The 15,350-nt window shown below is 26.1% G+C and overlaps 2 protein-coding genes across 2 annotated transcripts in view; one reads left to right on the top strand and one right to left on the bottom strand.

The window, feature by feature from the left end:
• The window catches only part of LOC117180125 (5-methylcytosine rRNA methyltransferase NSUN4), a 34,258-nt gene extending 31,831 nt beyond the window's left edge, over positions 1–2,427 (top strand). The window contains exon 8 of the mRNA XM_033372469.1: positions 2,310–2,427. The gene's annotated coding sequence lies outside the window, so the exon portion shown is untranslated. The remainder of the gene's footprint in view (positions 1–2,309) is intronic.
• The window catches only part of LOC117180126 (sialin), a 30,695-nt gene continuing 17,348 nt past the window's right edge, over positions 2,004–15,350 (bottom strand). Inside the window, exons 6-9 of the mRNA XM_033372470.1 lie at positions 10,035–10,184; positions 7,932–8,064; positions 3,538–3,779; positions 2,004–2,471 (exon numbers count right to left, since the gene is read on the bottom strand). Of these exons, the coding sequence (XP_033228361.1) occupies positions 2,262–2,471; positions 3,538–3,779; positions 7,932–8,064; positions 10,035–10,184 (735 nt within the window). The 3' untranslated portion in view covers positions 2,004–2,261. The remainder of the gene's footprint in view (positions 2,472–3,537; positions 3,780–7,931; positions 8,065–10,034; positions 10,185–15,350) is intronic.

Below are 15,350 nucleotides of genomic sequence, written 5' to 3' on the forward strand. Positions count from 1 at the left end.
ATTTTATTTTATTCTGTATAGATTTATATTACATTTTTTATTGATTAGTATTCATTTGATTTTATTGTATTAACAATTTAAATTATAAATTTAATATTACTATCATTAATTGAAATAAATTTTATAAAATGATATATTTATAATTTTATTATTATATTAATTATATTAATTTTAACTGCTACTAAAATTGTGAATCTACAACTCAAAAAAATAAACTTTTAAGAAAGTAGTTTAATCTTTAACCAAGATGTGGAATTTTTCACCTAGAAATATGAATTTTCAACAAATCATTTGAAATAAAAAAAATTTCAGTAACAAGAATTTAATTATAAAAAAAAAACTAAAATTGTGAATTTTCAACCAACAAAATTATTGTTAAAGAAAGGAGTTCAACTTTTAACCAATGTGTTGACTTTTCCACTAAAAATATGAATTTTCAAACCAAAAAGTATGACTTTTTATCAAAATTATTGAATTTTCAACAAAATAATTCCATTTTAAACCAAAACAGATAAATTCGTATTTAAAAAGCCGAATTTTCAACAAATTATATAATTTGTCAACTAAATAGTTTGAAGAGAGCAAGTGGTAGTACGAATTTTAGTTGATTAATTTCTAGCTAATATTTTTTTCGTTTATAAATATTTGTAACTAAATAGATCAATTTTATCTAGAAAATATCAGTAGAATGATATAATTTGTATGTAATATATATAATATAATATATATATGTATATATAATTTTTGAAACCGGGAAAAATCAAGAAATGACCGTCAATGTTTTTCTTCATTGGGATTTTGCAAATTTGTAGAAGAAAAATCTGCCCACGTTCGATTTCAACACTTTTTAAATAATTAATTGAATTGTTATGTTTTGCAATTATGCTATTATTTAGCTTACAATTTTAAATCAGTTCAAAATTTAAGAATTTTCATATTTTAACGTTAAAACTTAAACGGTTTCAATTTGAAAGTTTTAGTCATCAAACGAATGTGAACGTGTGATTGAAAATTTAAAAAAAAGATCTAAAAAAAAGATTAATTATTGAATATTTCGCAATATTTGAATTTTTATTTAAGACAAGTAAATTGAAACCAAGTATTTAAAAGTAAAGAATCTTTAATTGAATTGTTTGACATGGAAAGCCTGGAATCGTTAAAATCTTTGAAAAACTTTTTAAATAATTACTTAAAATAATGTTTCAAAATGAAAAATTATTTTTAATTTTCCTATGAATCGTAAGAAAATGTTTTTATTCTTTTCAAGCCTTTCACAGTTTTTCAAAAGTATCTAATTTTTTTGTTTAAAATCTGCGAAAATCTATATTTTTTTTGAAATTAGGGTATCATTTCAAGTTTTACATTAACTTTGAATCTTTTAAAAACTTCTGCATATTTCTTAAAATTACTGAAATTTCGCCTACAAATAATAAATGTTCAATTGTTATTTATGTATCCAAATCATAAAGACATTTTCTAAAATTTCCATAATTCTCTGAAAATTGTACAATAAATTCAATTAATTTTGACAGATATTTAGAAGTTCTGAAAAAATTTTCAAAATAATTTTAAATTTAAAACCAATTTAAAACAACTTCTAGATTTCTCAAGATTTTGAAATAAAATTTTGAAGCTTTTCAAGGATGTTTAAACTATTTAAAAAGAAAAAGATTGAATTTTTAATTTAAGAATTGTTCAGTTAAAAATTATTCAATTTAATAATTTCATTTTAAACCAAAACAGATAAGTTCGTATTAAAAAAAAACGAATTTTCAACAAATTATATAATTCTTCAACTAAATAGTTTGGACAGTGCAAGTGATAGTGCGAATTTTATTTGATTAATTTCCAGTTGATATTTTTTTCGTTTATAAATATTTTCAACTAAATTGATCAATTTTAACTAGAAAATATCAGTAGAATAATAAAATTTGTATACAAGAGAATCAATTTTAAATAATGATAAAAAACGAATTTTCTACGTAAAAGTTTAATTTTGCACAATATACTTGAATTTTCAAGCAAAAACAACGAATTTTCTAAAATACATTTGAATTTTAATCCTTTTTTCAAAGTGGTAACGTAGTTTCTAGACAACCTGTAAGTTTGAAAATCAACAGACAGCCTCTGGCGATCCCTAAGCCTAATAATAAATACTTAAGTACGTGTTGAATAACTTTCAGTTCTGTGAAGGAATCAAAGATAAATTACTATTGAGTAAGTTCTCATAGATAATATCCAATCTCTGAACATTGAAACATTCAATTTTTGTAGGAAACGACTTTTCCATTCGTGTTTTTTTCTTTTAGTGGTACTGTTTGCTCAGAAGCTTCTTCCAGATGAACTTCTGCAGAGTTAACATTATTCCACGGTTGTTCTTTCCCTGTTCCAAACATCGTGTAAATTAGCATTTCAACGAGGTAAAATGCTACTGTTATGAAGAAAATTACTCTCCAGGCTTCAGATGTCGACTGTAAATAGAAAAGTGATTTTATTCTCATATGGAATCCAATAATGTAAATATATTAAATTTCAAAGTAGAAAATAAATGTTGATTTGTAAGAGTTTTAATGATTTTTATAGTTTTAAACTTTTTTTTTAATTTTGTTCGCAGATCAGTCTTTTTAAGAAACTTTTAATTTGTTTTGTATTTTTTTAAGTTTATTTAACCCTTAAAGTGCACTGTGGGTGTCAGTTACCCCAAGCAATTTTCACACTCTTATAAACCATACTTAATTCGAAAAAATTGAGTAAGTGTCGCCATCTAGCTTTAGTTCGAGACACTAACTGCAAGTAAAGTCGTTTAGCATACTATGTCAAGCGTCAGTCTACAAGCAGTGGCTGTTGGAAGTGGAGGTAAAAAAATCGTGGGGTAGGTAACACCCAGTGTGCACTTAGTGAGTGAAAAAGTAATTTTTTAGAATTTTTTTGTTTGATATTTTATTGATTTTTGTTTACTTTATAACGTAAGTATATCATATGAAGTAAAATATATATATATTTTTTTTATTATTTCATACTTTTTCTTTGTAGATGGCTTGTATTTTTATAGTATTACATGTCAAAGTTCCTCAATTTTTATAATAAATCGATTTAAAAGCAAAAAATCTGATTCATCATTTTATCATAAAATTTACCTTCCAACTATTCAAATAAATATCTTTTTTGAAAGCACCCACGTTGCAATATTTTTTTATGAAAGTACACTATTTCAAAAGTATATTCATACATTTTCAGGCTAAAATAATTAAAATTTCGTGAGTTATGAATTTTTAAGTAAAAACCCCATTTTTTCACTTTTTTCAATAATTTTTTTTAACAAACTTAAAATAAATAAATGGCTATAAAGTCATATCTAACTAATAAAAGGTACCTTAAACTATATCGGATAATTTTATTGTGACAAAATATTCAATGGGGGTTAAAAAATACATGATTAAATACGCTGGGGTATGTAACACCCACAATGCACTTTATCGTAATTTTTACCATGTATGGACTTTGAGGGTTAAATCATAATTATCTTATTCGACTTACGTTTCCTTCGGTGAGCTTTCCAACAACTATTGGAATCGTTAGTCCGGGAATTGTTGCAAAAAAGTTCGTAATAGACACTAGGGTTCCGGCAAAATTTGGTGCAATGTCTATGTGATTTGCAAGAAATCCGCAGTACATTCCTCCGATACAGGTGCCTCCAATTGTCATAAAAGTGACGGCCATAACTCGATTGTGATCAACGTAGGATACACCAATCAAGCACAACATGGGCACAGCAGAAGCTGTAAGAAATAAATTAATTTACAAATTTTATTTAAATTTAAGTTACACTACAAAATTCTTTAAAACAAAGATTATAACGATCAGATTTGAACAACATATTCTAAAAGGTTTCTATTTAAATTAAGCACCCGAAATAAAAAAGTTGTAAGAAAAGAAAGGATGATTTATTTCCTTTTTTTTTTATAATTTCCATCCTATCATTAATTTGATATTTTCTATACTTATTAAAAATCCTTTATTAATGTTTCTTGAAAGCCCACGAAATTCTTTGAAACAATTTAAAAAAATGTTATCAAGTTCAATTCTTTGAAATTTGTTTATTTTTTTTTGTATTTGTAAAAAAACTTTAAGTTATTTTTTTTATAATTTTAAGAGAATATTCAGAAATATTTCAGAACATTTCAAAAGTTTCGAAAAGAAATCTGAAATATTTAAAGGCATTTTTTTCTTATTTTAGAAATAATTCAGAATTTCAAAAAATATTTAGGAGATTAAGAATTTTTCCAAAGATAAAAAAATTGTTTTGATATTTCAAAAATGTTTAAACAAAATTTAAATTTTTGAAGAATGAACTTAAAAATCCATAGAAATGTCATTATATTTTTTGAAATCCTATAAATCCCTTAAATATTATGAAATCCCCGAAATCCTTAAAAATTCAGTGAATAACATTTATTTAAAGTAAAGGATTTTCAAGAAATTAGTTTAACTTTCGACCAAAAAAATGTTTTTTAATGAAAATGGTAAATCGTCAACCAAAGGAATGAATTGCTGTAAAAGATTAATTTTTTACCAAAATAATTGAATTTCCCACCCAAGAAAGACGTGTTTTCCAAATAAATGGAATAGTCACTTTTTTAGTTCAAAAATTCATATTGAACATGAAAAAAAATGTTTGATAAAATTGTTAAATTTTTAACCAAAGAAATGAGTTTATGACTATGATGATTAATTTTTAACAAAAAAATGAATTTTTAACCAAATTGTTGAATTTTCCACAAAAAGATGATTTTTTACAAAAAAAAAAGATAAATTTTTAACAAAATACATGCATTTTCAACAAAAAGCGGAATAGTTCAATTTTTTGTTTAAGAATTAAATTTTGCACTAAACAAAACATTTTCCATAAAGTAGTTACATTTTAAAAATAAAAATATAGTTTCAACCAAGAAGTATAATTTTCTATTAAAAAAAGATGAATCTTCCGAAAGATACATGAATGTTCAACAAAAAGAATCTGGAACATTTTAAGGCATTTTTTTATTTTAGGAAAAGTTCTAATTTCAAAAAATATTTAGGAGGTTAAGAAGTTTTCAAAAGATTAACAAAAATTGTTTTAATATTTCAAAAATGTTTGAAAAAATATAGATCCTTGGAAAAGTTTCGAAATCAGAAGCTTTTGAAGAATGAGCTTAAAAATCCATAGAAATGTTATATCTTTTGAAACCCTATAAATCCCTTAAATATGATGAAATCTCCGAAATTCTTAAAAATCCCTAGAGGTACCTTTGAAATTCATTAATCCCATAAAGTTCTCTAGAAATACGCTGGGATCCCTAAAAATAATTTAGATAGAATTGATACCTTAGATACTTTTTTTTTTAAACCTTTACAATTATTTGAAATCTTGCTAAAACTTTTTAAACCCTTAAAAACGTGGACTGCAAATTTTTGTTAGATTTCTGGACAAAATTTAAGTTATTTTATCTTTACAAAATAAGTTGAAGAGAATATTGCAAAATATTTTAACATGTTTCAAAAGATTTCCAAAAGTTTGAAAAAGGAATCCAGAGGATTTTTAGGCAATTTTGTAAAATTTTTAAGAAAAATACGTATTTAAAAAACAGATGGTTAAGAAGTTTTCAAAAGACAAAAAACAATAATTATAAAATTTTAAATTTTTGTTGGAAAAAGTGTAGACCATGAAATTTTCGAAAAAGAAGCTTTTTAAGAATTTATAAAGGTTCTAAAAGAATCAAAACATTTTCTCTAAATTCCTAGGAAAATTTTTATGACTTTCTATTTGAAAAAATAATAATGTTCAAAAACGATTTAAAATGATTTCAAAACACTTTAAAAGATTTTCAAAATTATAAAAAAAAATCTAGAAAATTTAAAGGACATTTATTTAATTTTAAAAAATGCCCTAAAAATTGTTGGAGAAAATTTTAGTCAATTACAAGCCTCAAGATAAAAAATATTTTAAAACTGGAAAGAATTCAGATTTATAAAATATTTTTAGATTTATTTCAAACTTCAAAAATACTCTTTTAAACTGGCTTTAATTTTTCTTAATATTATGTAAAATTCTTTGAATTTCCGCGATTTTAACAAAATTCCACTATTTTCTTGTAATTGGTCGCTAATGGAACTTATTCAAAATATTTCAAGGGATTTCAAAAAATGTCAAGGATTTCAAAAATTTTAATAAATCCAATATAAGTTCCGGGATTTGAAAGGATTTCTAACGGATTTCAGAACATTTTAAAGATTTCAAGGGATTTTAAGAGATTTGACAAAGTTTCTTATGATTTGATAAAATTCGATAGATAATAATTAACTTTTGAAGATTAAAAAATTTCTAAGGAATTTCAAATGATTTGAGTAATATTTTATGAAATTTCACCAAATTTGAGGGACTTACAGGATTTTAAATGAAATTAAGAGATAGTGAAATTCATGTAAACTTCAAGGACTTGAAAAAAATTCAGTTTTCCAGGGAATTCAGAAGATTTTTCATAGACTTAAGTGGGTTTCAAGGATTTCCAAGGATTATAAAGATTTTAAAAATTTCAATGGATTTCAAAGGATTTAAAAGATTTCAGGGCATTTTACAAGATTTCCAAAAATTTCAAGATGCGCGGGATTTCAAAAGCTTTTGAGCCATTTCACTAAATTTGAGGATCTTTACAAAATTTTCAGAATTTTGCAGAATATAGTGTACTTTAAAAGATTCCCAGAAATTTCTTGTGATTTGAAACAATTAAGTATAGGATTAGTAAAAATTGTCAAGTTTTCAGGTAATTGAAAAAAATTGAAAAGTTCTACAGGGATTTCAGAGGATTTTAAATATATTTCAATGGATTTCAACGTATTTTTTAAAAAATAATAGAATTTAAAAGTTTTTAGCATATTTTAAAAAATTTGAAGGGACTTCAAAAAATTTCATTTTAATTCAAGAGATTTCAAAGTTTAAATAATTTTAAGAGTTATCACAAATTTCAATATAATTTATGGGATTTGAAAGACTAAAGAATTTTTAAGATTTTATGGTATTTTACACGATTATAAATTTTTTTTGAAGATTTAAAATTTCCTAAGGAATTTGAAATGATTTGCGTGAGAATTTCATAGAAATGAAAAGATTTATAATAATTAATATTGATTCTATTATCTACATAATGTTGAAAAATTGGAGAACTTTCCAGGTATTTTAGAGGATTTTAAATATATTTCAGGGGATTTCAGCGGATTTCATAACATTTCGTGAAATTTCAAAGCTTTTAAGGTATTTTAAAAGATTTGCAGAGATTCAAAAAAAATTCAAAGATTTCCAAAGATTAAAAAATTTGAAAATGTTAAGAGACATTACAAATTTCAGGATAATTTAGAGGATTTGACAGAATTTGACAGATTTTAGGGTATTGTACAACATTATAAAGAAATTTTAAAAGATTAGCAATTTTTAGCAAGATTAAAAATTTTTTAAGGAATTCCAAATGATTTGCATGAGATTTCAGAAGATTTCATTGAAAGGAATTTGCTTTATTTTATAGGTAATGTATATTGTAAACCAGGCTTAATAAATAGTTAACCCCTTGATTTATTATATTAAAAATTGCATGGCACTATTTTTCTACTATTCAGAATAAATCAAATTTTTAATTCCTCTTTAACGTCCAACGTAAAAATTCAACTTCAAAATTCTTGGAAATTAAAAAAACCAAGAATCCGACCATCATCATCCTTTTTCTTTAATCTTATTAATTTTTTTTTTTAATTTTAATAGAAACTTTTAAGTGTCTGTTGGTCGATCTTATCGGATTCTTGATTTTTTTTAATTTTGAAGAATTTCCCATAATTTAATTTCTTAAATTTTAATTTAACTCCAGTTTGAGTTTATTTTTTCTAATTTATTGCCAAGTACGAACCGAACAACGTTCCGATTTTTCTGGAAACGGTAACTGAAATCCAAGTTTTTTCCTGCATTACTGCCAGACTTTTACTGAGAACCATGGTAAAAATCCACATACAAAGAAAAGGCATTGCTGAGAGCCCTGCGTTCTAAGTTGAAAAGAATGGCATTTAATTATTGATTAAAAAATAATTGGTATTTAGTTATGAGTCATCCATAAATTATGTAAGGCGATTTGGATTTGAGTATACGGGGGGGGGGGGGGGGGGGGGGGGGGGGGGGGGGATCTTTTAAAAGAAAAATCTTTATTAAGAAAAATAATAATAAATCCGTATATTACAACTTAAAGGTGTCATTGCATTTTCAAGCAAATAGGATTTTTGAGCAAAGTTGAGTTTTTAGCCAAAAAGATTTATTTTCAACAAAATAGTTAATTTACAACCAAGAAAATACCTAACTTTTCAACTAAAATTATGGATCTTGAAACCAAAATATGAATTTTGAACAAAAAACATTACTCTTATACCAAAAAGACAAATTTTCAACAAAATATTATAATTTTCAAATTAAGCAGAGAAATTTCTAATCAAACATGGAATAATTTAATTTTCAGTGAATAAAATTTATTTTAAAAAAGGAAGGATTTTTAACGAAAAATATTAATTTTTTTCGAAAAAGACAAGGTTTTAACAAATATTTGAATTTTTAACTTTCAAACAAAGCGATAACTTTTTTAAACCAAAAGATTAGTTTTATAAAAATAGAGTAGTTTAATTCTCATTCAAAGAGATGAATCTTCAAGAAAAAATGTAAGAGTTCACATTTCAAACAAAAATACGAATTTTTAATAAAATAGTTGAATTTTCAAACCAAAAGTAGTATTTTCCAACCAAAACATTAACTTCCAATCAAATAGTTGAATCGATGATCAAAATAATTGAAGTTTCTACAAAAAAAAAGGAATTTTCAACAAAATATAATAAAAAGAATAATGAATCTTCAACCATAAAAATAAATTTTGAACCAAACAGCTGAATTTTCAACTGAAAAACAAATTTCCACCGAAAATAGAATAGTTTAATTTTCAGTAGAAAAAGACATTTGTAACAACAACAAAAGCATTTTTCACAAAATAATTAAATTATCAACGAAAGAAAGAAATTCACAATAAAGAAGATGAAGTCTTAACTAATGTGATTAATTTTGTGCCAAACACGACGAATTCTCAACAAAATGTAGGAATTTTAAACCAAAAAGATAAATTTTCGACCAAGAAGATTAATTCTTAAGAAAATATGGGAATTTTCAATAAAACGGTGCAACTTTAACTAAAGAAAAAAATTTTTAACTAACATAATGAGTTTTCAAGTAATAAAATTAATTTTCTACTTAAAAAAAGACGAATTTCAAACAAAACATACGATCAATTTATCAAAAAATAATTTTAAACTAAAGAAGATACATTTTCAATTAAACACGGAATAGTTAAATTTTCAATTAAAAAAAAAATTAACAAAGATTTTTAGCTGAAACCGAAAAAAATTTTAGAAAAACAATGAATTTTAACAAAATTGTTAAATTTTCTACCACAAAATGAATTTTAAATAAAAAACATTTGAATTTAACCAAAAAGGCGAATTATACACAAAAGAGTTAAAGTTTTAAACCGAAAATATGAAATTAAAAGAAACCCACTTAATTATCAAGCAAATAGTGTAATTTTTAACCATTAGAAGAATTTTTTACAAAAAAATACTTCCAAAAAATTGTTGAATTTTCAAAAAAATAATCAAATTTTTATCCACAAAATCAATTCTCACATAAAACAGTTACAAAATTACATAAGTTCATTAGATTTACTAATTATTAACACATTCTCTTTTTTATAAATCAATTTTCAGTAAGGTTTCACACTGATTTAATTCTCAGAAATTACATGTATTCTTTCATTCCCTTTATCCATGAACTATTAGTAAGATTTTTTGGTGTTTGGATGGGGGTGGGGGGGGGCAGATAAAAAACTAATTTTACTGTACTTTACATGGATGGAAAGGGGGTTGAAAATATCAGAAAACGCCTTACGAATTTATGAATGACCCCTTAAAAAACAATGAACTACCTCACTCAATTGGAATTTGAGAATTTGATTCATGTAATTGGGAAGCTCAATGAGCATCATATACCAGCCAACGTTACTGCAGAAGTGAGCAACCAGAATCGCCAGGAATGGGGTGGATTTGATGACGTCTCTCCAAGGAAAAGAGGCGCTCTGAAAATAATTTTTATTAGTCCTATATAAAAACTGGCTCTTATTTCTAAATTATTAAAAACTACAGTGAATTCTTGCCTATTTCAAGTGCTGCGAAACGTAAACATTTAGGTATTTAAATGCTGGAGGGGCCCCCCACCTCTATCACGAGTCGTGCGGTTATTTTGTGAACCGTCGTTCATTGGCCACCCCGGCCTTGTTTCGATGGGCGTGCTGTAAACATGGGTGTGTTCATGCATTTGTGTATAGAGCGTCTCAGCATGACGTCAAAATCATGGTAGGATAGGTGGAAAAATCAGCAAGGTTAGCATAGTTGGTATATCTTGACATGGGAATGCATACGCCTCTTTTGTGAAAATATTCTAAACATAAAAGTAAGTTATAAACGTCTGAACAGTAATATTTTTTGAATGTAGAATGTATATGCGTATTTATGATCAAATTTATCTGATACACTAATTACCTCAAATTTTGGACATTTTATTTCATTTCGTGACACTGAAACGTTGTTAATTGACAAAAGAGTGGAACAGAGCTCAGACAATACATTCTGCATTTGATAAAGATTACTTTTCGTTTAGAATCTTTTCTCCAAAAACTTCTATGCATTCCCATGACGTCATACTCGATTCAATGCAATGAGGGCTTCCCGCTCCTTGGGCCTCTTTTTGATTCCTCAGTCACTGACGCGGACGACACCGTACAAGAACTGTGGTGGGAGGTGACGGAACTGATCCACTTAGAATATCCCAGCATGGGGAACTTGTAAGCCTTGGAATGGGTGCGCCTTCGAATAAGTGAGAGTTCAGTGTAGTAGGAAATGCATGCGCGTGAAACGCGTTTTAACGCCACTACATTTTTATTTCCTCACATTAAAAATATAAACAATTTGAAAAATCATTATTAATCAAACATTCGAATAATAGATTTAAATAACTTTGAAAAGAAATTTGGTACTAGATAAAATTTGGAAAAAGGGCAATATTTTGAATGGAATGAAAAGGAATTGAAGTTGTGTCATTTATAAATAAAAACGTTTAAATTAAATAATTTGAAATTTATAGTGTTTCAAATTGAAAAATTTTTAATCAGAAGCTACAAAAAATAATAACATTATTTAAAAATCAGAGGAAATTCCATAATTTTTAATTCAAAGCATTAAAAAAATTTTTTTTTTAACTGAACAATCTTGAAATTGAATGATTTCAGATTAGAATTACAAAAAGTGGTCTTTAAAACGTTAAAAATAGAATATTTTCAAATGAGAGTTTTGAAAATTGGATTATTTAAAATAGAAATTGAATTGAAAGTGTATTACTTATAATTAAAAGCGTTCAAAATTGAATAATATAAAGTCGAAAAGTTTTGAATTTAAATAATTAACATTTTGAAGCGATTAAAATTTGACAATCTGAAATTGAAAATTAAATTTAATGTTTAAAAATCAAAGCTTTTGTAATTCTAGATTTTTAAATTGTTATTGCAAGTTATTACATTAAAAAAATTGTAATTTAACATTAAAATTCTTCAAATTTATATATGTTGTGTAGGACATAAAAAACTTAGCGACACGTGTTTTTTTATCTGCGGAAAAATATTTCTAAGGGATGAAAACAACCCTTAAAATCCACACCAAAAATTAGTTTTGTCAATTATAACGTAAACCAATTGATTACATAGCCACACAAAAAAAAGTGTGCGGATCTGATAACAAGACACACGTATTCCTATGGATTTTGGGGCGCTGAATTCAAATTCGGTATCAAAAATCACCCATCACGTCATGATTGAGCCATAACCTCAAAAAAATGACGAAAAATCATGCACTGGGGCAAATAAATTTCAAAATAATGCCAGTGATGTAAATTTTCACTTCAAAAATATGTCGACAATTGTGAAGGATCAACCCTTGCCTGATATCAACTTATTTAACATAACTTTACCCACCAGAACCTGACCCCTTCTAACCTGAATTAACAGAAATTCATTGAACTACACATAAAGCTCTGAAAGCATATTTTCCCAGTAGCAAATGTGTGCTACATCGAATGGGTCAACTCGAGCCTAACCTAGAAATAAACCTAACCTAGCCTAACCTACCCGAATTAAATTCAACCACACGTGTAGGTATGTAAGCTCTGTATTCCATTTATTAAATTATTTACAAAAAAAGTAATTTTAGCTTATTTTATGCATCAAATTTTTCACACATATTCTTTGGGGTCCCGGAAATGTAAGAAAATTGGTAGATGATGGAGTGGGGAGGGGGCACAGTTTTTGAAATATATAAATTCAAGTGGCCTTAAATTTATAAAGCTTATGAAAATCTAGCTTTTACAAATGGCACCAAATTTTTCACACATATTCTTTGGGCTTCGAGACAGGGCGTAAGAGTATTTGTGGTATGTGGGGTTATAGGAGGGGTGAATATAGGAAGGGTGAAGATAGGGGAAGGGAAGCACGGTCGCAATTTTTGACAAACCGGCAGCAAATTTTTCACGCATATTCTTTGCGCTTCCGGACCTTCCGGACCTTCTCAGAGTCAGAGTATTTTTTCGCATTTAGAATATTCCTTAAGCTCCGTACAAATTTCACAAGTAATTTGGAAGTTATGGAAACTGAATTTTGCAACTTAGATACTATTTTTATAAACAAAATTCGAAAAATACAGTTTCCATGTTCTATCTTCAAGTTTTTATTTCTACTTTACTTTCTCAGAGTTTTTTAAAAGTTTAGTTCAAATTTCACTGTCGACTTAGCATTTTTCAAACCTTAATTCTACGATAAATACTTAAAATTTTATGTTGATTTCATTCTACTATTTCATGCTCAACCGTAGTATCAAGAGAAAACATGTGAGTAACATCGAATGCAATAAAAAATTTTATTTTTAAAGGTGTAGTTAATTGGAAAGTTATGTTAGTCTTAAGCAATAAAAAGTTCTTCATCATGTGTTTTACATGTTTTTTTTTTGTAACTTTATACCAGTTTTATTGCATTTCCGTTTATTCTCGATGTATAGCATTAATCAGAACGGCTGTTCCGCGGCGGCATAGCCGCCGCCACAGGGCATGGCTAATTTGTAATAAATACTTAAATTAATATGCAAAATAAATGTGTGTTGCGTATTGTTCTCATCTACCACTCTGTAGGTCAGAGGGAAGAAAAAAACCCTTCAACGTCACCCCTAAAGAGAATGATTTAAATGTCATCTAAAAGAAGACACATAATTGAAGAGCATCATCGAAGAGATTATTTCTATATTTGAAAACAATGTGTCTGGTTTACAATCGAGGACGTATTTATAAAATTTCAGTGCGTACTACCCCACAAGTGCAAGAAAACATTTTATAAATAAACCATCGATTATGAACCGAACATTTACATTGTTTTCAAATATAGAAATGATCTCTTCGATAATGATCTTTTTAAAAGACGCAGTTTCTTTTAAAGCATTACAAAATAAATTATAGAATAAAATAAAATATAATAGAATAAAATAAAAATTAAGCATTTTGCGGAATTGATAACATTACCGAAATACGCATAATTAATTGGCAGTTACATGGTTTCTAATATGTGTAACATTTAATGGTTGTTTTCACACCCTTGACCTACCAAGTGTTATACATGAGAATAATACGCAACACAAATTGGTTTTGCATATCAATTTAAATATATATTTTAAATAATAATAAGCATTGCATGCAATTTAAAATTGGAACTTATGTAAGGGTAGTTTACCCTCCTAGAAGGGCGAATCTCAATTTTTTGCACATCGACCAGAATATTTAAAGGCGTATCCGAAGTTTCTCACCAGCAGATTTTAAAAATAGGCTGAAACTATTTTTTTTTGTTGTAAATAATTTAATAAATGGAATACAGGGGTATTTTACCCACTAAAGATTTTTTCGCGAAAATTCTGAAAAACAACATCAATTTCCTCATTACTTTACTACAGTATAGTTTTTTCGCAAATTGAATAAAACTGTCAATTTTTATAACGAAAAATATAAAAAGAATATTAGTTTTTAGTCACTAAAACATATGGGTAGCATCCCCCAATGTTCACAATACCCTGCAAAAATTCGAAGAAGAGCGGTGGGGTACACCTTAAAAGGTTTCCTTGTCAGATAAAAAAAGAAAATGACCGTCATTTTCACCGTTCAATTTGGAAAATTTTTCAATTATAATTGAATTATTCTGAAACAATCTTCAAAATCAAAATTAATTTAAAATGGGAAACATTAAGATTTTAAAAAATTCTACTTCGGAACGTTGAAAATTAAAAGACTCTGCACTTCAGTTAAAACTGAAAACATTTTCAGTTCAATTATTTTAAGTAAATTGTAATCGTTTAAAAATTATCGATCTTTAAATGTTCAATTATAATTTTTAAAATTCGAGCATTTCAATGTTAACTATTATTTCAATTATTAAATTACTAAGGCATCAATTACAGATAGTTTAATTTGTATCTATTTTTATTTTGAACCGCTTAATTATTAACTTTTGAATTTAAAATCTATTAATTCTTAAGAATTTATTAAAAATTTGTATTCCTTCTTAAAATTATATAAATAAATATTTTCCAATATAAGATGATTGATTTTCTAAATCTTTAACTAAAACTTTGACTATTTTACGATGTTACATTGAAAATAAAAATTTAAAAAAACGGGATACAAAAAGATATTGTTATATATTATTCCAATTTTTGAAATTGCATAAACTTAAGGCTTTCAATTCGTTTTTTTTTGTTGAATTGTAAGTGCTAAATATTATTGTTTTAATTGATCCTTTAAACTTAAAATAGTGCAACTATAAAGCCTCTAATTTTTTTATTATATGATTTCGAAGAGTTGAAAAAAACTAAATTTGAATACGATAAATTTAGAATTATAAAATTTAAAACTATTAAATTTAATGCTGACTAAAACTGTTTTTGAATAAATTAGAATATTTAAATCTTAAATTAATAAATTTAAAACTGTCTAAACTTAACCCAAAAAGATTCAGAAGATTTAAATCTAAAATTATTTAATTTAAAACTGACTGTCAATGCTTTGAATATGAAACTTTGACAGATTTAATAATGAGATTCACCAGGCATGTTTAATATTTGCATTTGAAACTACAACTTTGTGAAATTTGAATTTTGAAACC

The sequence above is a fragment of the Belonocnema kinseyi genome, chromosome 9, assembly GCF_010883055.1.
Source record: "Belonocnema kinseyi isolate 2016_QV_RU_SX_M_011 chromosome 9, B_treatae_v1, whole genome shotgun sequence".
NCBI classification, from domain to species: domain Eukaryota; kingdom Metazoa; phylum Arthropoda; class Insecta; order Hymenoptera; family Cynipidae; genus Belonocnema; species Belonocnema kinseyi.